Raw genomic sequence first — 25,753 nt, 5'->3', positions numbered from 1 at the left:
CCTTGTTTGAAAGCAACACACATGAAGACGAAGAATGATGAATATCACATAGTTCATTAAATCTGCTCCCCACTGGCTGGAAATTCTCCTCTTAAAAAGTGAAAGCTTGTACAGGCATCATCTGCCTCACACAACCTGAATGGCTGTTTGGACTTATGCTAAGTTTTTATCCTTAAGGTGTCCCGCACTTTACAGGACACTGACACAGAGTTACAATAATACTTCTGAAAGCGAGTGCCTTTAGGGCCTGTTACAGAACTTGCCAATGCTTACCATCCTGCAACAGTGGCCTGTTTAATCCCCAAGTCAGGCTGGAAACCCTACGTGACTTTCAGAGCGAAGTTTCTAAGAGGGCTGTTTCTATATCCTTGATGCAGAATTTGCCCAATCTTCATTGGAAGTCCATTGCTTCCTCAAAGTGGATGGCAAAGGACTCTGAGCAATCCTTTTCAGGTGCAGTTATGCTACTAGACACAGTATTCCAGCTCTAGTCTCATGCATAATTTTAATACATAATTATAACTTATTTGGGTCCAAAGAAAGTAGCTTTGTCTGGAGACCGCTAACAGCAAAGCCCTTTCTGCTGTTGTGCTTACAAACCAACAGCTATGTATCATTTTCCCTAGGAAGAGATTTATCAGCTTTCAGTAATGCTACAAGCCAGTGTGTTTCTAAGGCAAATGAAGTGCCTCACAGAAACCTTCTGGGCCCTGTACAACCACCAGAGAAAGCTGTTAAAAGACCATACCTTGGGGATCATTGAAGAGTGAGAACTCAGCATCAATGGCACTTCGGGGAAACGAAGGCAAACGGAGGAGGTCCTCCTGGAGCATAGATACATGGGACTGCTTGTGCGCAGTAGGGATTTTCTGTGTCAGTGATATAAGAAACAACACCCGCCCCACCTCTTCTAGCTTGCGGGTGAATACCTGTGAGAAAAAAGAGACAAGGATCAGAATCAGTCTGATCAAAAAGTTCTTTACAATGTATATGCACTTTTTTAGGATGGTTTCTATGGCTTTCTCTGATGGGAGGGATGCTGCACTCATGGCCCAGAGGATCCTGTTGAAATTCACAGGGCTAGTGTTGCACCCTTTTGCTAGAATTTGTGTGACCACTGTTCTTCAGTCCAGCTCCACAAAGATGGATCGTGTTTGTAAAAGAGGTTTTAACAACACTTTCTATTTCAGTCTTGTGGAGGACCCTGAGTGGGTGTCAAACACTTCGCAACTGTGCCATGCGGTATTTTGCAGATTAATGTAAGCTTTGCCAGCATGAGTCTGAAGGTGGTCAGAGGCAACCCAATTCCAAACTGAAAGCCATACAGTTGCAGTTGCTCTCTGCAACATCTTAGCGTATAGTCAACATGAAGCTGGAATTGTTATCTACCTTCTGGATTGAGGTTGGCTCATGTCTGGCCATAGAAAATGTATGTATACTTGCAAAAGAAAAGCAGTCAATAAAACAAAGCAGACCAGATTCTGAGTTACTACAAATGAGCAAAGTTCTGCTGACTTCAGATTATTGCTTCTGGTTTACGGCAACTGGGAAACTGAGTTCCATTCTACCAGCCTCCTTTGAACTTCTGACTGGTAGGACTAGTCAGGCTAGCTATTTTATTTTGATGCTAAAAGTACCCATAAGGTGGAATGATGCTCAGTAGCAGAAGCAACTGTCTTTGGAAGCAGTTTTGGGATAGCTCTTAGCTACTGGGATGAAGCCAAAACTTGAAGCACGTGGCTTAACACGTGACAAAGCTCAGCTTCCCACATCCTGCAGTTGCTGTGACCTTGCACTGAAGTGCACTCAGCTTAGAATTGGGTGCTCAGTCAAGCAACAGTAAAGAAAGTACTTTTCCATGGATTGCTGCTCTGTGGGTAGACTCTACAGTGCTGTTTTCTTTGCTGAAGCTGGGTGTTGTCCAGCAACTTCTCGCATGACTACAGGGAGGCTGGTAGATGCTTGATGTACATTTTGCCTTAGAATTATTTTGGCCTCTAACTACTCTAGATAAAAAAATGTGGAATGCAAAATAATGCCCTGACAAAACCGGACAGGCCATTTTAATCTTCTTGGGTCACGTAGGGTATATCAGACTCATTTATTTGATATGTGGGAAAAATCTCCTAGAACCAGAGTGAGAATAATTTCTGTCAGAGAAGCAACCAAAATGATCCCAAGCAATTTCAGATTTTTATAGACTTTCTACTGACAGATGCAGCATATGATACTTCTCCCTATTCTGTACTGTAAACATATGAGACAGCATTAACTATATTCTCCATTATTTTAGCTGCTAGTACCGCTTAAGCAGCTTTATAGCTGCTTTTTATAACCGTTCCTGGTGATCTCTTCCTGCCCCTACACTCACATTGCTAGGGACAAAACTACAGTAGCTGGGTTTTGGCTAGAATAATACAACAGTTAATACCAAACTCATACGGTTTAACCACCTTCCCCACCCCTTTTACTTCCTGCTTATTATCATCCTCTGCAGATACAGCTAGAGCAACTTTTCCCTAAACACTCAAGTCCGTGGGACAACATTGCTTTTGTGGAAAACAGAGAATGTGGCTTCTACAGGTAGAGTGAGCTCAATACCATTGTCTTACTGTCTAAAGAAATACTTGTAAGGGTTTGTAGCATATAAAAGGCACTGACCTGCCACTTTAGTTAGGGTTTAGTTCCTAAAGGAGAGCTCCTGGGAGATGCAGAACATTAGCAGGATTGGACAGATTATCAGGTCATGAGGCTGGAAGATAGGGAGGATAGTGCTTTTCTGAGGCAGATACTCCCCTGACAAAACAATGGCTACTGCTGTGCCTCTGGGAGTAGCTATGGTAAAAGACTAGCATCTGAGAGCAGGACAAGGAAGAGAGGCAGGTAACATTCTCTACAGTGAGAGGACAGAGAGGAAGGCAGAACAGATAATTCCTCCTCCACAGCCACAGGTCACGTTAATGAAAGGAATAAGCAACTTTTGAAGCTGAGGCAGCTGAAGCTCTTCTGGCCATGTGTAGGAGAATGCAAAATGATCCACCTAAGAGAAGCTGGGTGGAGAGAGAGGGTGGGAATTCACATTGCATTCTTTGACTCTTCTTAAAATACTATACAACTGTCCAATGGCACCATGGTAGGTTTCATGCTAATTGCTACTTCTCCAGCAAAGCTCTCTATCTGCATGCAGCATGAGTGAAGGCCTTTAAAGGAAAAAGGGAAAAGGAAAAGAAAGGTTTATTTACAGGGTTTGTTTCTGGACAGAAGTGTTTGGTGACAGTAAGATACCTGCTTCTGAATGAGCTCTTGACCCTTTTCTGGATGCATCTGCACCAGGTTGAGTTGGGGAGAAACTGACCTCCGGAAAGGATAAATGTCACGGACGTAGGTCTGCCAGGAAAGGAAACAAGTGTGTTTTAAACAAATGCAATCATAACAGCATCACTCAACAAAACTGAATAAAAGGCCCTTTAGCCCTCTCTGAAGCTTTTGGGTAGGGGCTTTCAGACAGTGCCAGGGATCATGGAAGAGCATAAACAGAAGAGAAATTTGCTCTTTTCTAAGAAAGCTAGATATTAATGACTTAAGAGCAAGGGACTCTACTTCTGCTTCTTCCCTCTACTGTCAAACTCCAGTCTTTCACTACACACAACTAAACACCCAAGATGTGGTGCCCACAGGACAGAATTCTGTCTATTTATAGGCTGCTTGTTCTTCTTTAGATAACCCTGATGTTTAAAAAGGGACAAGATGGAAAGAACAAAGTCACCTGGACTTGATCATGCCTTACCTTGTTGTAATGAATAAGATTCCATCGCTTATCCATTAAAAAGTAATGAGACGACTGTGTTTCAGGTATGTTAAAAAACTCCAAACACTCCTGAAAAGGAAGAAAGAAGAACACCCTGTTCATTAGCTGTCTTGTACAAAGACCACAGCATCCAAAAGAAGAATATCCATCTAATAATGTATAAAGGCACAAACCTGCATGCCTCAGTCAGGCTGGTGCACTGTTCTGGCATTAATTCTTCATTTGTTTTTTCAATCATAAAGTATATTAATAAAGTTTGTGATAATCAAGGCATGCTGATATCACAGTCCAGAAGACTGATGTTACTTATTTCGATGTCTTCATGTCTAACATATTTGTCTGGCTATGAGAGCCACATGGGTATTGCAGCTTCCATTTCCATACTATGTATTTATCAAGCTTTAGTGCTAGGTGATGTACAGAGACACTGAAGTTCTGATCCTTCAAAGCACTGAGATGTGAGATTCCCATTAAAATTTAACATAGCTGGACAAACTGAAGGCTTTTACAAATCTGTCTCCTGTGTGGCTCATTTAGGGCCACCTGGGAAATCTTTGGCAGAAGGGCAAACTGACCTCACATCTCCTAGATCCCAAGATATCATCGTGGCTACTGACCCATCATTTCCACTCTGATCTTGATCATTCTGTTTAGTTTTTGTGTTGATAAAACCAAACATTTAAATGATTTATGTATTTATCTAAAGGATAGTATACAGCAAATACCCAACAAGCTGCAGTGTCTTCAAATGTAGTTGCACTTGTGTGGTTTTGGCTGTCTGTGAGGTCAGGGCATTTCTATTATCCTTTCATATGGGATCCTGTTTCTTGCAACCAAGCTGTCCTCACAGGGAGACAGAAATGCCTGTCAGCAAAACTTTCCTCCCTGACACTGAAACAGGATGATCAGGCAGAATGTACTGCTGGCATACAGGTATGGCAGGTAAATGCACTATTAAGTAGTTATTCCAGTTCAAAAACTCACTCCTACCTTCAGAAGAGCCTCAAACTGTGTGTCCTCATGGACTGGTAACTGAGTTGGGATGTCACATTCATTCTGTCCATGCACAACAAGGGTTTTTGTGCCTAAAGGAAGAAAAGCAGTTACATTCTCCCTGGCTCCTTCAATTAACTCAATTTCAAAAGACTACCCATAGAGGAAAAGTGATAGTTAAAATTCATTCCTGGGCAGACAGACAATGCCAGTCCTGTCTGAAATCCATTATATAGTGTCAGCATAGTCTCACACTTCCATAGTTAATGAGAAATCGATCAGTTCCTAAAGGATGAGCTGGCTTTAGCAGCAACTGTCACTCTGAGGAAAAAACAAACCTAAAAGGTCAAATCTGTTTTTCAGCGAGATATCTCTTGCCTGACTTGTGGTGTCCTAGGCTGACAGCATGCTCTTCTTGGGCTCTCTCAAAACTTAAATGAGAGGTTACATCAAATCAAATTGAGTCTGAATGGTACAGTCTTACAATGATCATCCTGCCAGCCCTTCACAGCCCAACTAGCACAAAGCTCTGGGTTGAAAAGACTGTTCTAATTCACTTTCTGCTTGCTTCTTTTAGAGCTCTTCAGGTGGCTTTCTGAATCTCACGGAATTAGAAGTGGAATTTGCTGAATGAATCCTCAACTCAAGGAAAACTGACTTAGAATACGCAGCCATTTGTAGCAGGTCTTTTTCTGATCCAGTTCTGATGGATCTCCTTTTTGGTAATGCGGATCATGAAATTGGAAGTGAAGGAGATTTAAAGACTCATATCTTATACCTGGCATTGAGGCAGTCACCAGCAGTTTCACTTCACATTGTTCCTTCTTCATAGTCTGCTTGAGATCCTTGAAGAAGAGTCCTTCTACATAACCCACCACTTCCCAAAGGAAGGTAAGTGTGGCAGAAATGGCATCCATGCCCCACTCACATGGAGTGCGTACAAAATACATGATCAGTCCTACCTGCAGGCAATATGTAAGAGGAATACCAAGTTATACACACTCTTTTAATGTGCAGAGCATTGCATAAACATAGAACAAGAATACTCCTCTTCTACCTTTCTTCACTCAGAGGGATAAACTCATTAAACTTAAGTCCTGAAAGTTTATATGTACTACAAAACAATCTGCCTGTATTATTCTTCCTTTTTCTAGAGAGGATGAGGGTTGATGGCAAAAAGTACTGTTGCAGTCCAGCCTTAAAAGCTATTTTAGATGAGGAAAAGGGAGAACCTCTGCAGTAAGAGACTTCCTATGCCTTCTGCTCCAGTGTGCTGCCACGTAGACAACTCACAAGCAACAGAGGGCTCCTGGAGTAGCATACATCTTGTCTGTTCCATCTCCTAACTGCAGCAAATGCATTTTTCACAATCTTGAAAGAGGCTCCTAGATTTGCTCCAATAGGACTGTCCAAGAGCAAAGCACTTTCTGAATCAAAATTAAGTAAAATAATTAAAGGTTTCTGGCACTGGGATCCTTCTATTTGTCTACAACTTATTGTCCCTGGTTCAATTCAGAAATCCATGACAGGTTGCTTAGGGGTTTAATAAAAAGTTAAAGGTTCCTCTTCCTCTCCCTAGAAAGACTGAAAGGCTGGTGTAAGCCTGGTGACTTGCACCCACAGCTGGAAGCAGATATGAGCTATATAGGAAAAGTTAAGACCGTTTATTTCCTTGCAGATTGTGACATTAAATTTTTAGGACACATGCAGGCAGAGGTGAGATTTTGGGCTACCCAGTGGACCCACAAGCTACTCACCAAGTAGTTAAAGAGGATATGAGATGTCTGGGCAGGGAAGTCCCCAATGTTCAACAAAAGCTTCCTTAACATATACATCAGCTCATCCTGGAAGAAGAGCAAATGTTTTTTCTTTCCATCACAAAATGGAGAATGGATTGCTACCTTTTGTCCTCTCTGCCTTTTTTTCTTCCCATTTTTCCATATTCCCTTGTTCAGCTCTGTCTCTCAGTGCATGAAGTAGAACTATATGGTTGTGACTCCTCCCACATTTCCCAAAATAAGGCCCAGGGCACAGCACCCAGGTCCATGTCTTTCTTTTTTATCTCAGAGAGGCCAATACCTCCTATTGCAATTTGTACTGGCTGTAGCATCCTGATTCTGCAATCCTCTCCCTGTGATAATCGCTGTGTTGCTTATAACAATGAATGACTACCTAGATGATCTGTGAAATCTAGTTCAGTTCAACTCAATAGCTGTGGCTGCTGGGCAGGAGGTGCAGGCAGAATCTAACTTTTCTTCCTTTAGACGTTGCCTGCTTTAAATGTAGATTAATATCTTTCTTATGGTGGGAAGGGGGCGTAGAGGGGAAGGAATCTCACTGTCAGCTAAGGACAGACAGACTGTATTATAAATTTCTTCTACGGCCCTCATCCTCTTAACCCACAGCAGATTTGAACTACTGTTATGGGCATGAATATGCATAGGACAACCCATGCCAATTATACATCTGCTGAAAGCTTCTAAGGAAAGACACCTGTTCTCTGTGTTCTGTACTTGTGGTTGTAGTAGGCCTATGAAGAGATAGTAAAACAGCAGACTATGACAGCTCAGAGGCGTCTGAGGCTGGAAAGCGTATAGCTTCCTTCTGAAAGATACTTAACAAACAGAAGTAAATAGAAGCTTTGGGGACTATGGCTGAGAAGCCTCAGGAATAGTGATGCCACTGAGACCTGATTACTCAAGGAACCGAAAAGCAGCTTTTCCTGGCCTTCTTCAAGATTTAATATTCATTTTGTAGTGAGTTCTTAGGTGGTGGCTTGGAAGATAAGGACAGTGATATTATTGATATTGTACACCAAGTGTGCAGTTGAGAAAGTGGTATGGAGAGTCTTACTGCATTTCATCCAGTCAGAACTGGTAAGCATTTCTTCCATAAAGCTTAGCCATGGCACTAGAAAGCAGTCTAATAAGGCAGGGAGAGACAAGGCCACCCCCATCTTTCAGAGAAAGCTGAACAGAGTGACATGGGTGGAGGCAATATTGCCTATGTTATATAAAAAGGGTTGTGCTTCACTAAGCAGCTGTTCAAAGCTTGGCTTAGAGCAAGTCAGATTCTGAGTGGTGTTAAATCAGCTTTGTCCCATTTACACTAGTGGACAAAGATTGAAGCCAACTAATGATATGGCCTAAAAGTCTTTGAGCTACATTATAATAGCAGATGTTCTTCTCCAGTGATGCCCACAGAGTGATTCTGCTTGCAGCTGTGCTCCCCTGCTCTAAGCAATACATGCACACACTGGGGAGAGGAAGAGTTTACCTGTCGGTTGCTGATTGTGAGCTTCTCGAGGAAATGGCGCAGAACTGTAGAGGGGTCTTCAATTAAGCAGTTCCACAGGACCTGCTGAGCAACAGCACTTACTGTAAAAGAGAAAGAAAACAAGGTCAGAACCATCTCCCTTGGAAAAGCCTTGAACTGGTACACTTAGACACAAACGTTCCTAACTTTCTACCACAACTGTCATGTTTTGTACTGAAACACACAGGAGACTCTTTGATGCACTAGGATTCCTGGTCACCAGTGCAGTCATCTCAAGCAATAATGACAGGTCTAATATTTGAACCTTCTCTAACTACTTGTGATGTGACAGGAAGCACTTCACCACTGTAGTCAGAGGAATAATAAAGAAATAGCTATTTGGATTCACAACTCCAGATGGACAAATCTGGCAATTAAAAAACATGAATTCATGTACTTTTTTTGTTCATGCATAGAAGTTCAATTTCATGGTGATTCATTGAGTGATTTTATCTGGTATTGGTGAACAGTATTAGATAGTCATTAGGGAAGTGTGTTGATGATTAACTCCCCAAAGTGTAATTAATTGCAATCCTGTGAAGATTAACAACAACAGAGAATTATTCATTATTTTGTTTTCAGTACTCAGTTCCTGATCACAAAATGACACATACGTTATTTAGGTGGCTGACTGCATCCACCCAAAACTGAATACAAAATGTAACAGAAAGTTAAATGTGCAACCAGCTGACATGATGATTGATGAGAAAGGAAGGAGAACAGTCCACCATCTATAAACATTTTAGAGAAACAAATACAGAAGAATGCATTATTACTTTACAAATACATCACAGACCATAACCAAAATGTTCAAGCTGTGTATAGTGGCTTTCTGTCTGTCACAGGATCAAAGAAATGTTGGTGGGAAGACCTGGAGGTCTCTAGTCCACGCCCTGCTTGGAGAAGGACTGTCATCTACACCAGATTATGTTAACCATGGCTTTTAACCTAGCCAAGGCTTGATAACCGCTGTGGATGAAAAATCAACAGAAACTGCACTATGCTCCTGTCTTTTCAGCTTCTCAATATCCTTCTGGAAGTGGTGGCTTTTTTAGGGCCCCAAAAGAGCAAAAAACCCTCAAAACCAAGCACAAATCATGGAGAAAACCAGGAAGAACCCACAAAGTCATATTTCTGTTGTGAATCTACTTTCAAATAGTTTGTGGGGATTTAATAGATTATTCATTAACTTTTTAACAAACATATATACTCATAACAAAATATAACACATAATACTTCTGGAAACATGAACTGTGAGCAAATACAAGGTTGTGTTACGCCTCTTTCCCACTTTAGTTATGGCACCTAACAAATGTAAGCTATTGTTCAAAGTGCTGGCAGGTTCTGCCACCCTTGAGCAAGAATCTCCTGAAGTTTATCTAGGTCAGTACCAGCTACTCCATCCTCCCGGACTTCTCCATCTTCCATCAAATGGACAATGGGGAGCACTGCTGCACAGATGCATGCTGGAAACACAGCCTGAGGTGGCTGTGGCACATGATGGTTTGGAGTATGCTCTGTAGTGTGTTCTTCATCTGGAGCAGTAAGAAGAGTAGAAGGTGAGTGTTAGTGAATAAGATGTGGTATTATCCAAGCAGATTAGCTAAACATTTATGTCAGGTGCTGTACAAACAGAACAAAATGATAGGCTGTCTCAATCACTGTGCAAGCATGGCAGGTTTACTGCTGTTTCCAAGAAGAAACTGAGCCTCCAGCCAACTTCTTGATCAAGAATTTTCATTGTAAATATATATTTTTTCAATTTACATTTATTTTCTTGTAAGGAATCCATTTTCTTTTTTATGAAATCCCATTTCATTAGCATTTTTCAGCTAGAGTGCTCACCGCGGCACTACTCTCTAAATGAAACATGAGAGGTAAGGGAAGACATTGTGACAGCAGGGGTGAATAAAATAATGCAGGACCGTAATTTATAATAAAGTGGCTCAAGCTTCGGAATACATTCAGCAAAAGGAAATGCCACCAGCTTTATGGGTCAACAGGAAAGGCTTCCAGTGAATGAAATCCTAGGAAAGGATACTCCAAAGTGAAGTCAACCCACCTTCTGCACTAACTGCTGACCGCACTGACCAGACAGAGCCACGGCGGAAAGAATAGTTCCTATGAGAGGTACTGGAGGTGCAGGAAGGACTCACAGAGAGACGGCGGGAGGCCAGGTTGGCAACTTCTTCTACTGACAGAGAGAATGGGAAACGTCAATCCAGATCCAACTGACAGACTTTAGGGAACTTTCTGAAGGACAGCACTTACAACCAAATTGGAACACTGAAAATTCAAGTCAGATAACACTCAAAAGGCACAATTTAAAATCTATAAAGATCAGTCAGATAGGTAATTTGCTCATGCTTTGGGAAACAGCAGAGCATTGTTCCGTAAGAGTGTTCAGTGCTTTGGTGAGTCACATTGTAACTGAGTTGGCTCTACACTTCTTTTCATCTACATCCTGTTAACCATCATGGTTGCTGGTGCTTAGTTTTTCCTGAGAACTGGGATTTCTGCTCACAGATTTAACAATATATGTTTAGATCTGAATATCACCGTACTCATCTAATGGCATATACCTTGGAATGCCTTTAATGAAATCTTTGTGCTCTGTTAGCCTGAACCAATGAAAATCCTTACCAAAGGCTAAGCTTTTCATGACTCACGTCCTGTAACTTTGGCTGTCTGAAAGTTTGGTACTGAGGTTCAGCTGGTCATGTAGGCTCTCCCTAGTCACCTTAAAGGTAGAAAACTCCAGGGGCAATTCAGCCTATCCCAAGCTATATGTCTTAAGACAGATACTGTCAAAGTATAAATCCTCCCATCCTTTAATTATTAAAGGATTAAAGTTAGGAAAGACAAATTTCATTCCTAGTATCACATATTCTCACTGCATTAAATCCTCCAAGATGCTGGGAACTTTGAGATGTTAAATCTGGCAAGTTCAACTGAAGTTGGGGCAAGAGGAGTAAGGGGCTTCAGGTCACACAGTGAGCACTCAATATGTCCAAGGTTTTGTGTTTTTCTTGCACTAATTTTTAGTAACACTTTTTCTCAATGACTTGGACTCTTCAACAAATGGATGTGGTTGTGACTTCCGTAACACTAACAATCAATGTTCCTGGATGTCACACCCCTAAACAGTGCTCTGTGTTGGTGGCAGGTGCTCTCAGGTTCCTGGAATGCAGTTCCTGGCACTGGAGCACACCTTCTTCTTCCTGCTCTGAGCTTGGTGTACAGGTTGGCTCGTAGCAGGCCTCCTGAGTGATGGGGATGGCAGTGATGAGACTGGCTTCCCGGCCCAGGCGTTTCTTCTCTTCCTCCTGCTGCAGGTTCTTCAGGATGTGCTCTGCTCGCTGATGGGAACGTGACACAGCTCTGGCTGAAAATGACTTCTGTCAGGAAGAAAAGAGAACACAGCCTGAAGCTGTTAGTTAAGATGCACACAACTTGCGTCTTCTGCCAGACCTCAGTGACATTCAGCAACTTGGTTTCTAAATACAAATCAGACTAGTGCTAGCTGAACAGAGATTCAGGAGACTCCTCTTGGAGCTGTGTCTACAATAAGCCTTGGTGCAGACTTCTCCCAGGAGACACCACACGAACCAGTGCACAGAAAATGGTCTGTCAGGCAGTTCTAGTGAACTGATCTTCTCTTGGAGAGGGAACAGCTATGTGCTCCTAAGATCTAAGTTACTGTCTCTCACAGGGATGCGATATGCAGTACAGTACCTTAGTGAACAAACAGAAGAGCCTTATGCCCATGTAGAAAATTCTGTGTGCCCTATGTGGACTGTGTACTGGATTTTTCCCAGCTGAGGAACACAAGAAAACTTAAGAGCTTAGTCCACGTTTTTTGGCTTAACTTCCTCCATGTTGCTACACAGAATAAACAGTGCTTACTCTCACGATGTCTGCTTACCGACTGATCTTCATTTATAGGATCTTGCACACTCCCGCTGCACTGAGGGACCCAGGGGGGGTCAAACATTGGCACAGATGGCATCCCCAGGACAGGAGAAGGTAGAGTGAAGTTTATACTTGGAGGAGGGATCTAAACAAGAACATGATGTCAGTACTGCTAATTAAACATGAGCACAAGTACTGAAGACATAATTACCTCTGCAAATTTTTTCCCAACTCCGTATCTCACTACACTGTAACACCATGTATGACACACATTTCATTCTTTGTCTGATCTTTCTGCTGACCTGTGTTCCGATTACACTCTTCAAATTTTATACAGGAGTTCTACACATCACCTGCCCCACTAGTGTGACTTAAACAACCATTCTTTTCTATCCCACAAGGCAAGCTGTAAATGGCAACGTTGTGTTTCATGTGTCCCATCTACCTTAAAGATCTGCTGTGCTCCCTCTTCCATCCTTGGCCAGACTTGATACCTAAATCTCCAGAGCGTGTGAAATTTCAGAATGGCATTCAGTCTTTGCACTGTCTCTGGATGATGAAATTCAGACATCAGCATGTCAGAAACAGCCTCTGGCACTTTCACAGCACACAGCAGGAACATGGCAGCTACAGAGAGAAAACATCTGATCATCTCTTTTCCTTAATAATGTGTTTATTTGGCAGAGAAAAACTGCAGCTGTACAAACCCCCACCCAAAAGAAACCTAATCTTGGCTCCAGAAATTAGATCAGCAGTCTACCAGACTTAATGAAAATTGTACTGCTTCACGAAACCAAGCATGTGTGATTCTACCTTTTGGAGCTACACAGCGTTATGTGTGAAGCTTATAAAAGCTTCTGGAAAACCTGCTTTTAAGATAACATACAGCTTTGTTCTCACTAAAAATCTCAGTCATGACTGCTTTAAAATAAGCATCTCTTTAAGTAACAGGACTAATCAAGTTTGGCTTTCAAAGATTACACTTCCAAATGATTTCTGGGATGATCAATAAAGGCTGGTTTAACAGAAGCTCTGCCTTCCCCTCAGAGCAGCAGGCAGTGCCCCAGTAGAGGTCTCACCTGTGTATTTTCATGGACAAAACAAAAAAGAAAGGTTCTTATTTAAATGGGCACCGTGCAATGATCACAATCTGCCTCCAAGAGGAAAATGGAGTTGCTATGAATTGCAAGACAAAGGACCAGATCACAATGGAAAACAGCACAATAGAAGCTGAGCTGGCCCGTGGTTGTTTCAACAGAGATATTTGAATATAAACAGACATAGTCAAACTCCAGACTGATGGAGGCCAATTAATTTAGATGGGTGTCTGGGGGGCACTGAGCAGGAAACAAAAGCAGAGGGAACAGTGCTGCTGTGAGAGTTCAATGGGTGTCAGAGAGTCCATGGCTTCTTTGACCAGTAGCTCACCACAGATCACTGGGAGACAATTTCTCCAGATCTGGTGGCTGTTCCTTCACAGTAGAAAGAAGACATTTGCCATCGTGTTTGCCTCAACACTTATTCAGAAGCTGCCAGCCATGAGAGCTGTGCTGATGGGAGGCAGCCTGAATGTTGCAGAAAAACAAGGCTGCTCTTTGACTGCCTAGGTCCTGCCTTGCACTGTGAAGGCTCCTGTTCCTGCTCCAAAGTCCTGCTCCAAATCTGCAGGGACCTTCCTGTTTCACCAGCTCAGAGAACTTTGTACTCTTTGGTCTTTTCAATGTAACTATGACAAGTCTTCGTAGGACTGATTTAAAAGTGTGAGCTCATACTGAGGTAACCAAAAAAAGAAATACAGCCTTGGAAGAGGTCAGTAGATGGTGCTGATGTACACTAACACAGAAGTTCTTTTCATCCAGCTTGTGGATATCAACATTGTAAGTTTTCAGGTTTTGACCTTGATAAATGTAATTTATGCTTGGGCTGAAATCACTCCCTACTAAAAAGGCTACTACAGCCCCTCAAATGGATTTTAATCCTCCCTTCAGGAAGGGGACAAGGAGGAAGATGTATCTCAGAGGCTGCTTTGGAGGACCAGCCAGCTGGCACTCCTCAGAAAAAGCAGCAACACTTTGCTCCCTTCCCTGTGAGCCATGGTAAGTTTTTGGTAAGAGAAAAAGAGTATCCAAAATTATTCCCTCAGAAAGGGACTTGAAGGGAAGAAAGGAGTGCAGCTTCAGTCAGCTTGTTTCTCTTCTTTATTTTGCTCCTTTCTCCTCCTGTCTGCACATTTGGCCTGGGAAAGGCAAAGGAGAAGGGGAGATCACAGAGAAGACCTGTGGGCTGAAGAAGCGCACTGTGCACTGGTGGAGCAGATGGAAAGTGAGAGAAGCATGAAGAACATGAGACATGGAGTCAAACAATGGACTTCAGGGCAGAATTCATTGCCAGCTGTGGAAAATGGACAAGTAAGCTAGATTGAAGTGTGAGGAGCGATGTCTGAGAAGCACTTCAAAACTCCCGCTTTTGATAAAAATGCCTGTAATTTAATCTTCAGTGTAAGAACACCTGTGATGGCTCCCTTAGGTGTGCAAATCTCAGCAAGATAGCAATCTTTAAGCCATTTCTTTGGGTGCTGGGGGAGGAGAAAGGTAGAATTTGAAAGTTGTGGGAGACTGGCTTACAAACAAATCTGATTGCTTTAATTTATGCTTTATTTAAGCAATCTGTGTATCGTGTATGAGGGTTGTTCACAGTTTCTAAGGTTGTGGCTCATGATTTCTGAACATCTGGCATTAGCACACACTAGCTATGAGTGTTTGGACAGGACAATAAGACTAGAAAGGACCTCCGGAGTCACATCATCTAAATCCTTTTCACAAACTCTTAAATCTAAGTGTGTCTGCTCTCTTTTCTGGTGGTTAGAAGTCTTCTGTTTTCCAGATGAAAGAGGTCATAAAAAGTTCATACTCATGTTTATGCTACCATGGCTTAAATAATTCTTCCTCCTTGCCTGGTCTGCTGTATTTATGGAGAGCAACAGTATCCCCTCTCAGTCTTCATCTGAATCCATTAAATAAATGTCCTTACCATAGAGGCTCTTCATTCTTCCTCCTGTCCTAACAGTCTTTCATTGTACCTGTCCCATGTGAATGTCTCTTCTTCAGTGACCAAAATTGTGTATGGAAGTGCTGTGTTCTAGGTAATTGTACAATGTGCTTTACAACAGCATAAATACTTTGAATGTCTAATGAAATACCTTTTCTGACACATCCTGACTGTGTTTATTGTTTCTGCTCGTTAAGTCAGCCATCTTCTGGCCAAGTGATATACTCTGAACCTGTATCAGTTCCATGGGAGAAGATCCAAGCTCATAACAGAGAAATTCTTCTTATTAGTTTGCAAGTACATAATCTTACAGTTTGTAGTAATAAATTTCATCCCATGGCTGGAATTTCTTTTTCAAGGTAATACTCTCACAGGTATATGATGTTCTAATCTTCTGTCTTAAAGATGCCTCTCAACTATGTATCATCAGCAAACATCATCTGCACAATTTAATACCAAGTGGAAATGGAAAATTTAGATAAATACTATACCATAAGACTACTTGTTGAGCAACACTGCTGTCTCCATGCAACAAGAGAATTTTCCTTTCAGCACAACAGAGGAGCTATCACGGTTCCACTCTCATAGCCTTTCTCAGTTTTTGTATCAGCCCTCAACTGATACTAACAATTTCCATAAGGCAACATACAAAATACTTCAGTAAACTCTGGACAGATTAAATCACTATGTTTCCTCTGCCTAGAAACCCAGCTAAACGCAAATACTAATTTTGATGCTCTCTAATCTAATCATCCACCACAACCAGGGTCTGAGAGATTGCCTTCCTGATCCTTCTGACCACCTCTTTTGTACAGAGCACAAAAAGACATGAAAGTCTATGAAAACCAAACAGCCCCCAAGAAACCCTTGGTAAGTTTCAGACTCGTCCACTATAAAGCTGTCTGGCAAGGCCCTGTGATCTGCTGTGAGTTGTGCAGCCACAGTAGCCATACTAAGTGGTTTTATTCTCTTACCTGCTGCTCCAGCCATATGCTCATCCACACTGAGCAGGAGCTCCCACGCTGCTGGCTGGATGTCCCCATACATCTCTTCTGTGAGGATAGGAGCTGCCTTGATTAGCAGTGACAAAGGTGCAGGGGAGAGGCTCATTACCTGCAAAAAACCAAGCCATGCCTTACAGCCGAGCAGTGCAAACTATCCACAGTGAGCAACACAGTAATTTTACCCTAGTTTTGGTCTGCAGATTACGCACTGATAGCCTCTACTTTCAGCCATTTCAGATAATGCTCCATAGAAGAAAGTTGCTTTCAGCCTACACTCAAAGAGCAGTATTTGCAAGCTTGTTTCATGAGTCTTTTGCTAGTCATTCACGTCACCAAAACACTGATAAAGAGGACAAAGGGAAAGCCAAACTCTCCCAATGTGGTGCGCAAACAGTGACACAGATCCATGAAATTCTCACTGACTGTCAAGAACAGGCCTGTGAAGGACCTGTTTCTTCTTCAGGAACACTGAACAAGAAAGAACAAAGAAAATTATTGCTGTAAACTGACAGGTTGTATTTAAACACATTTGTGGATTATTTTATTTTCTTTTTAGTATTTTTTTTTTATTTTTTTGTATCGCCAGTTTTGATGCCTGTGTCACTATAGGAAGCCAGAGATACAGACTGGGATTTAATGGAGCTACGTGTTTAAGGGATTCTTTGATGGGGTTACCTTAAGAGGTATAAACTTAGCATTACTCAGCTGGGAAAAACATGCAGGGCTGAACTGATTGCTATTCAGGAACAGTCCTTCACATGGGCTTGGATATCCATATACATTTTCCTTCTTGTTGCAGTCTAACCTGACATCTATGTATCACCCTCCCTAACTAGCATATGGCCTAGTCGGTACCTGGTGTCTGATGTATTTTAGCATTCCAGAGTCCTTCTTCCCTTCCAAGTTGATATCGATCACTCTCTTTTTCAGAGAAGGAGTTCTCAAGCATGACTTGTCTGAGCACTGGAAGGAAAAAAAAGAAAGTGGAGTTCACATTTAGATTTCCCAAATTGTGGAAAGCCGCCTAATACCAGAGCTGTAGCATAAAGCCTTCTGTGCTAGCAGGAGGCCCAGTATCAATGAAATTACATATCTCATTCAATTTTCTTCTCTTTTTGACAATGCTTTTCCCAACAAAAGTTTAAGGCAGAAGGCAGTACACCAAATGAGGAATGTGAATGTGCTCTGTGTAATCTTCACAGGTGGCACACCCATGTACTTCAGGAGAAACAGGGTAGAGGTAAAAAGTCTACAGCTTCCCTCTAAAAAATTACCAGTGGAGTTGTTTAGCATGTACAACAATGATTCCTCTCAGCTACATTTATCTTCTCTTCTTTTTCAGAATGGTAAGTGACAACACGTTTCAGGACTTCAGTTCATGCCTGCCTGAGAGTTGTCCCTAACAGATTGTCAATGACAGTGATAATGACAAGTCCTTTTTATGTTCATTATTCACAATACCGGGGACTTTTCCCAGAATCCTGGGTTGCCACAGACTCTTCTCCTCCAACTAGTAGCCTGCTGATTAACACTGGGGTCCTTGTTTATCAGAGACCTCACAAGCCCCATGGAGCACATATAGCCAGGTCTGCATATTGCAGCTACCTCCAGCCTTTCATTCTGCAAGCTGTGAGAGTAAAAGAGAGGTTCATCTGGAACCCAGATAAATGTGGAAATGGTGCCCTTACAGTCAGACAGTGACAACACTTGAATACCAAAGCATGAGGAACCAGGATGAAAAGTCTACCGTTACATAAAATTCAAAAGTTATCAATTGCTCTCCTGCAGCGAGGTCTGAACAAACGTGGTATATGTGTTTGTAGGAAACCTTATTGTCCCTCCACCTCTTTTTTCCTTGCTGTTGCTTAAAGGCTTTGACGGTTTGATGGATGATGAAACGTGTATCACTTTGCCTTGCAATTCAAAGCTGGAGATGAAACAACACACAGTAATGCATTGTGTTCTTTTGCTACCTTTCATGAACACTGCCAGCTGCTCATCTCAAGCCTGCCTTCTGTAGAGGAAATGACTGCCTCTCTTCCTAAATAACTCAGTGATACACTACTTTTCTGTACCAGAGGAAATATATGGGAATTGCAGTTTCCAGGAAAGCAGAATCATTAGCTGTTGTTTCATCTGCTCTGTGCTTTGTTCCATACAAATACCTTTCAATTTTCTAACTTGACAGGAAACAAACAATCTGCGGGTTGATGAAGAAACTTTATGAACTTGTCTCCTACTCCTTCATTTTCCACTTACAGGGGTGATAGCCTCTTTACCCAACTGAAATCTTCATGAGAGTTTCATGAACACTTCTGTTTTCAATGTAACTGCAAAGCAGTTGAATGACTCCACCATTACAACTATTCAGAATAACTGCAGTCTGTCTGTTGTTGTCAGGAATATGAAAGTATTAACCAACTGTTGACATGATTCAGTTGGTACCTGGGTGTGCACTTTAGTGAAAGCAGATATGTATTTCCACTGAAGGTACCACTTATATGGCTAAAAAGGCACAATCTTGTTTGAATAGCCTGCTGAACTGGTCATTAGAAGTGTGTCACTAAAGATACTGTAGCATTAAAGACTAATGTATATAATTCTTGGAACAGCTCTGAGAGCTCAGACCTAAAGAAAGAATCCTTGCAAGATTTCACAAGGATTTCAAGAGTGATTCTTATTAACAGATAAGAAACATGAAAAAAGAGACTGGACTCCAGGGGCTGATAAGTAGAGGCCATAAAAGAACATTAAAATTAAAGTCAGGTTATAAGCTTTTAAACGACCTTAGCAGTAGCTAAGGTTCTTCCCAATCAATACTGATTACGCTCCTTCCATAATGCTAAATGACTTAATAGGTTTTTTTACAGCAAAGCTGTGTTTAGGAAGGGCTGTGTTCACTTTGTCATGAAAGAACTGTTTTGAGTACACTATGCAGTCTTTGAAGATAATTATGATCTGCCCTGACAAACCCCAAAACATTCTGCTTTTTCCATCTACTCACTTCCTTTTGTTTTTTGCCTCTTGCCACACTGTTCAATGTGCTGTTTTCTCGCAGAGAATCCACTGTGTCTCCATACAGGAGTTTGATGGCCCGGACAAGGCGAGCACAGGACCGGCTGTGATGGAGGTAGCAGTGTGGGTGACAGTAGTCAATGTGGGTACATATGAAACTTTGCTGGTTGCATAGTAGGATCATAACCTTGAAAAGAAAAAAAGAGAATAGTTATCTATTGAAAAGGGAGTTACACAGAGAACTGTACAGGGCAGCCAGTGATGGGGACAGTCAAGCTAACTGTTCCACAGCCTAGCTGGGGAGGCATGAAGCTCAACACAGCTTTCTGAAAAGATATGTGTGTCTGTGCAGAGCTCCATACCTGCAGGTAGTTTAGAAACTAGCTATGCATAGCTAAAGAAACATTAGTGTTAAAGCAGACAAAGAGACAGAACTGCTGTAGCTGGGTATGTTTGGCTGGTGGCAAGATTAAGACTGAGGAAAACAGTATTCTCTGTTTGCAGAAAAGCTGTTGTATCGCCACTCTGAGATGAGGGCTTAGACTGGAAATTGTCAACTATTCAATCACCATTAAAGCTGCAAACCCACCAGGTTCAGGGGTTAGTTTCCTTCAAGGAATGCAGAAGGAAATGTCTCGGTATGCTCTCAAGTAGGAATATGCTGTGCTAGTTGTTCTGCATATGCTTCTCTCACTGTGCTTGGGTAGGCCCATCCAGTCTAGCTTTGTTAGCTGGCTCAGTTACTATTTCTAGTGGTGTTACCATATAGCAGCAAGGAGCTCTAAAACCTGTCTAAGAAACAGAGTAAATATTGGGGCATTTAGCTATTCTGAGCCCCGCTTTGCTGCAGCAAAACTGCTATTAGTCCCTAAACTAATTAATTAAAGGCAGCCTTGGATAAGTCTACATTTCAGTGACTGCTCTGTGGTGTAACTCAAAGGGTTTCTTCCCAGAAGAGCAAAGCTCAGCGCAGCAGCTCTTTGTACATTGGTCTTCATATTACATACAAACCCAGCCACTCAGCAGCACTCCATGGAAAACACACAGGCATCCCCAAGCCATTCATGCTGTAGTTCGTAACTGGCCTTTATAAAGCCTTGTCTTCATCCCACAACCTAGTGGAGAAATACCCAGAAATACCAGAAGGAAGCTATCCCACCTTCTCCATCCAGCTATGGTCTGTGCAGCTGCAGTCTGCTGGCTCTCTCAAGTAAGGCAGCCACATCACTCTCAATCCCCAAATATTTAGGCTTCTAAAAAATCAGAAGCTTAATTTAAAACAAATCTGTGCTGTGTATGTGGGATTCTTGTCTTTGCCTGCCTGCCCTGGCCTCATGTTATTTTAGGGTCAATCAGGAATAACTCAAGCCACTAGTGTTGCATCAATGTGCAAATGGTATAAAGCTGATCAGCATTGTATAGTGTCTACCCAGCCTCTGGTCCACTGTTATAATTTTTAGTTATGGTACACTGACACAGAGTGAGGACATCGCACTCCAGCTGCTGTAAATGACAGGTAAAGGAAATGCTGGTGCATGCACAGAGGCAACTGGAACCAGTGGTCCTTTTGAGTGGTTTGCTCATGACCATTAAGTAAAGCAGGTTTTTGTTTTGTCTGTAGTTTTAGTGACCATTCATCCACACCTTCTTCCAACAAACAAAAAGAGGAAGTTCTCATACAATACTAGTATTTGCGTGGCATTAACTGGAACAAGTGATTTTTCAAATCTTCCTTTCACCTATGCAGGCTAATCCCATGTAAAATGAGAAAAACATCTCAAGTTCCCTTCAGTTTATGCCTCGTATTTATGAGTCCACGCATCCTCCCACATTGAGCAAAGGCACCATGATTTATCCTAAGCTGCTTAGCTAGGGAGATCTCTAGCTATTCATTGCCTAGTACACACTCTCATGTCTAACATACTCTGTTTAGTACAATGGAATTTCCAGATGAGGTGTAATCATTACCAAGAGCATTAGAGTACTGACAGAGAAGCACTAGCATGACAATCAAGTTCCCTGCCCTACCGCCCTCATCCAAAAAAGACAACTATCAAGAACGGCTTCTGACATCACAGTATTGGATTAAGCATGTTCTTGCCCACACTCCATAGGAATGGGGCAGTTGAGAGCAGACTGTGTGAAATACTTGGGGGAAAGAGGAGGATATCAACTCATTATTGGCAGCTGTCTTTCCCAAAAGCGACTCAGAAGTGAAAAGGCATCTGTCTTCATACACATGTGCGGGATACAATCAATCTGTACACAGGAAGTCAATCCAACTTTTCTGCAAAGCATATGCACAAGGACATACTGACTATACTGCACCATCACAGCATGTCATGAGGCAACAGAGGTAGAGGCGTACAGTCCTTGGATACCAGTGGGTTGAACTGTGTAGACTTTCCCAGCTGACTTTTGGCATGTCTAAATCATGGGTACAGACATCATTAGGCCCTGCATGACCAAATCACATTTGCACTGTTGTACTCCCCATCTGTGTGATAGAGTCAGAACTACACAGGGCCCTGTTGGGTTAGACATTGTGATAGAATGATCTAATGGAATCAAAGAATATGTTCCAAAAGTAAGTATTTTTTTCCCCACAAGCTGCATAATTAAAAGCTTATTGCAATAGAGTTAATGGAGACAAAAATATATAAATTGGCTCAAAAAGGGGTTGGAAAAACTCCCTAGGAAAAATCATTTGGTAGTTAGTAAACATAGTGGTCACAACAGAACCTCCAGCTCAAGTGGCTTCTAAAATGCTATTTCCCGGAAGCTGGAAGCCCAGCTCTCACTGTAGCCCATTCTGTTACTCTTCCTGAACTACCCACTACTAGCCATGCTGGAGACAAGATATTGAGCTAATGGATTTTTCAGCTGAGGTACCATGGCTGTCCCTGCATGCCTAGAGACAAATAGTCCCTTTTCCCTTACAAATTAAATATATGAAATAGAGGAAGCAAGACAAAAACTTTCTGGTTTTAGTCCATTTTAGAAATGGCAAAGATGATTTCCAAAGGTCACAGCTTACTTATGCTTGAGATCTTTGATGCTACATGGAGAAAGCACAGGTCGTGATCTGGTTATTGCCAGCACAAAGGTTTTCTTACTGAAAATGCCATCCTTGAGAGCACTGCTGGTGACTCATACTTACATGCAGCCATGACATGTTCCGATGATAGTTCTCCTCCATGCCTGTGTTGCTCAGCACCTCGGGCTCAATGCTAGGTTCACTCGCGCTCCAAGGGCTCCCTTCTTCAAAAGAAAAATACCCAAAAGGTGGTTGTTTTTATTGCTCCCTATGTGCTTTAAGACTAGGGACAGCACTTGTAAGCCAGGCCAGCCTTGTGGGAACAGACCAGAGTACACAGAATATGCCACACTGGAAAGACTGCATTTGGACACCCCTCCCCAATCCTTGTATCATGTTGGCTTGACAATTACAAGAACCATTTAGACTTGGCTCACAGGCCATCTTGTCAGTAGCAAACACTGCTCTGTCCCTGCTTTTTTCTTTAATGGAAGGGGAGAAGGTAAACAAAAACATCAGAAACAAATTCTTTGCACCATTCAGATGCTGCAAATGGTTCGTTTAGTGATCTGCATTGACTGGGCTCTGTGGTTAAAAATATCAACAAAAATCCAACCAGAAGTGGCATCCAACTGGAAATGCCAATGGGCAAAGTCACTGCTAATTGCCCATGGAAACTGCTAATGCCATGGGGATGAAAGGGGAAAAAAATCCTGATTCTAGCATGCTAGTTCTAAAGAACTCAGGCAAGGGAGACATTTCTCTTGGAACTTCACTGATCCCTCTGTTTCCTCTAGCCATTTTATAACTATGGGCCTCCTATAAAACCAACGTTAATGCTGTTAAGAGATGGCTGGGGATGAATTCTGGTTAATCCTTTCTTCCTCCTTTTTAAGTGAACTGTGACTTGCCAAAGTCTACAGTACGGGCAATCCCACTCTCCATGTTCACCTACTGAAGCGTCTTATGGGCAACATAAAAATGACCATTAGGCTTGGGAGGTTATTTCAGCTCCAAATGTATCCAAACTGTAGTTTTTAGTTAACACCCCTAGCAGAGGGAGCCCCTTTAGTGCAACTGTGATGGAGATTTCTCATGGCAGAATGCACATTTGGTTTCAATAAGATAAAATATATGGTGATCCATCTTTTGAAGACTAAGGCGGGCATCTGTAAACTGTAAAAATATATGTATATACCAATATGTAGAAATATAGTATGTAGCATGTACATGTTATGTTCTACATATAGGAACATATATATTACATGTCATACGACATGCTTATGACATCATATCCTATATAGAATATGAAGTGCATGTCCGTACACATATATATCTCCTGTCTGTTACTAGGGACAATAAAATATCATATATGCATATGACCTCACATATTCATTATATCATGATTTAGGGGTGTGTGTATGTGCATATACACACGTGCATGTGCTCCCCTAAAGACAGCATGCGTTTGGCTGGCAGGCACCAGCATTCCAAGAGTTCATGCTCTAACACGGAGCTCTGAATTGACAACCTGTGCACGGAGCTGACGTTGCACCCAGGATTTGAACCATGTTCCTCCCAGGCCCTAATTCAGGCAGTCCCTGAAGAGGACTTTAGGTTTTTCCTAGCCTGCTAGGGTGGGGGTCTCTTGTCATTTCTAGCTCTGCTGCAATCACATCAAGAGTTTAGGTCCTGCCTATTGTCCCCTCCCTTTCCACCCACTCATCTAAGTTACCTATATCAGTGACAGTGTCCCTGCTGTGGGACAGCTGCAGCTCCTCATTCTCAGACTCTGAGTCCTGCCGTGATAACTTGGTGCTCTTTAGGCTGCCGGCCCGGCGAATGCTGGAAAGGGAACCCCCCTTCTTCACCCGGAAACTGCGGGTTCCTTTAATCTGGAGCAAGCGGGAGCCTCCTATCCTGATCTTCCTGCTGGGAACTGTATTAAAAGAATAAAAGAGGACTTTTTTCCCCTTAATTTTTCCCCATTTAAAAAAGAAAGATATCCTGGCCCTCCCCTCCCTCCTGACCCTTTGCTGCCAGCCTGTATTGCAGCGTCTTTTCTTCTACCAGAGGCTCCCTCCAAAGCCACCGCCAATGCAGCTCTGTCAATCAGGCAGTAAATATGCTTTACGGAAATGTGTTCTGCACCTCATTTCCTGGAGACCTGGTACGTCACCTCAGGCCTTGTCTGTATTTGGAATTAGCCCTTGTTCAACCACCAGCAAGTAGAGTCAGCTGCTCTAACAGAAACCCAAAACATGGACAAGGAAAACCTACGATTCACACCAATTTGATTCAATTCCTGCCAGGAAACAGGATCTGCCCAATGAATGTAAATTGCAGTTTTCTTTGCCAGCTCCTGGGGTTTACATTAGTGCAGAATCACCTCTTGCTAGGGATAGATGGCTGAATCCCAAGCATGAACAAGGCACCATGGACAAACCTATTTTCCTGCGGGCCTGGGTTCTGTAAACCTCACTGAGCTCTGCAGTAGGATCAATTATTTATTCATACAGCACGTGTGACTGCAGAAGGGTAGTCTGCTTCATGAGGCTAGCACACAAGACTTCTTTGAAGTAAGGTTTGCATAAATCCGTGTCTCTGCATGTTACTCTTCATCATTAGAATGCTTTAGAGGAAACGGGAGCACGTAGATCCTTTCCTTCAGACAAATCAGCAGCTTTCAGGCATTAACAACATCCATTGACACTCTGCATTTTTGATGAGCACAGACATGAAATGGTTCAATGTTCAAAGCACCAACCGTTTGCACTTTCATTCTCCTCTTAGTTCAAAGGCAGTACATGGCAGTATGTCAGTCCAAATGTTGCAACACTCAGTCATTTTACTGCAGATCTAATCAGGCAAGGCCATGTGTGATCAATTACCCTTTGGTGTGTTGTTGAGAATGAACAGGATACAGCTTTTTTGATACCACCGGTAAGCAAAATATTTTAATAGAATTGTATTTTGGCTTCAGGAAAAATCAAACACACCTTTACTCCTGAGAATGCCCCTAATTCCTCCAGAACCCAATTCCCACTCCCATTTCCAGTGGCTAATGTCCTGGCCAAAGACAGCTGCATAGGTTTTGAGAGCTACTCTTCAGTCCTCATGAATCAGCTGGACAAATCACTGTCGAGTGACCAGAGAATCTCCCTCCAAGTGACCATGCTGAGGTCCTTAGCAATCACTACTGCTTGAATTCTGTTCAGATCAGGCTCTATACAGTGGTTCAGTTCCCCCGAACGCCAAACCCCTTAAGCACTTGTAACTGCATTTCATGAAGTCTGCAGAATCCCATTTTAGCACCCAAATAGTACATACGATCCTCTGAGAGCCTGCATCTACCTAGCTTTAGTGTCTGTATTTCAGACCTACCTGGAGCAGATTCTATACAGTAAACTCAGCTTTTGGATGGTTGTTAAGCCACGCCTGGGGTGAGAGCAAAGTTTTTAACACTCCAGAAAAAATGAAAGGAAACAGATTAGTACTCATCAAAGAGGTTGAGATAAAGAAACCTGTCACTGCAGGCAAGAAAAATTTAGTTACATTCACACGACAACATTTTCTTATCTAGAAAAGTGTAGATTACGAAAGATGCCTCTGCATCTGTTG

The 25,753-nt window shown here is 42.3% G+C and overlaps 1 protein-coding gene across 2 annotated transcripts in view; it reads right to left on the bottom strand.

Annotated features, from left to right (window-relative positions):
- Window positions 1–25,753, bottom strand: part of UNC80 (unc-80 homolog (C. elegans)) — a 132,306-nt gene that overhangs the window by 39,902 nt on the left and 66,651 nt on the right. For both annotated transcript variants that reach the window (XM_010583247.1, XM_010583248.1), the window contains exons 27-42: window positions 22,256–22,356; window positions 19,085–19,282; window positions 16,936–17,043; window positions 16,051–16,189; window positions 12,474–12,655; window positions 12,042–12,173; window positions 11,328–11,514; window positions 10,179–10,310; window positions 9,508–9,651; window positions 8,078–8,178; window positions 6,559–6,645; window positions 5,580–5,763; window positions 4,799–4,893; window positions 3,788–3,877; window positions 3,286–3,387; window positions 749–929 (exon numbers count right to left, since the gene is read on the bottom strand). In XM_010583247.1, coding sequence (XP_010581549.1) covers window positions 749–929; window positions 3,286–3,387; window positions 3,788–3,877; window positions 4,799–4,893; window positions 5,580–5,763; window positions 6,559–6,645; window positions 8,078–8,178; window positions 9,508–9,651; window positions 10,179–10,310; window positions 11,328–11,514; window positions 12,042–12,173; window positions 12,474–12,655; window positions 16,051–16,189; window positions 16,936–17,043; window positions 19,085–19,282; window positions 22,256–22,356 — 2,163 coding nt within the window. The remainder of the gene's footprint in view (window positions 1–748; window positions 930–3,285; window positions 3,388–3,787; window positions 3,878–4,798; window positions 4,894–5,579; window positions 5,764–6,558; window positions 6,646–8,077; window positions 8,179–9,507; window positions 9,652–10,178; window positions 10,311–11,327; window positions 11,515–12,041; window positions 12,174–12,473; window positions 12,656–16,050; window positions 16,190–16,935; window positions 17,044–19,084; window positions 19,283–22,255; window positions 22,357–25,753) is intronic.

This window comes from Haliaeetus leucocephalus, unplaced genomic scaffold (assembly GCF_000737465.1).
Source record: "Haliaeetus leucocephalus isolate CR32 unplaced genomic scaffold, Haliaeetus_leucocephalus-4.0 Scaffold880, whole genome shotgun sequence".
Lineage (NCBI taxonomy): Eukaryota > Metazoa > Chordata > Aves > Accipitriformes > Accipitridae > Haliaeetus > Haliaeetus leucocephalus.
The sequence above is the reverse complement of the archived record's forward strand: the minus strand, read 5'-3'. Positions and strand labels throughout refer to the sequence as shown.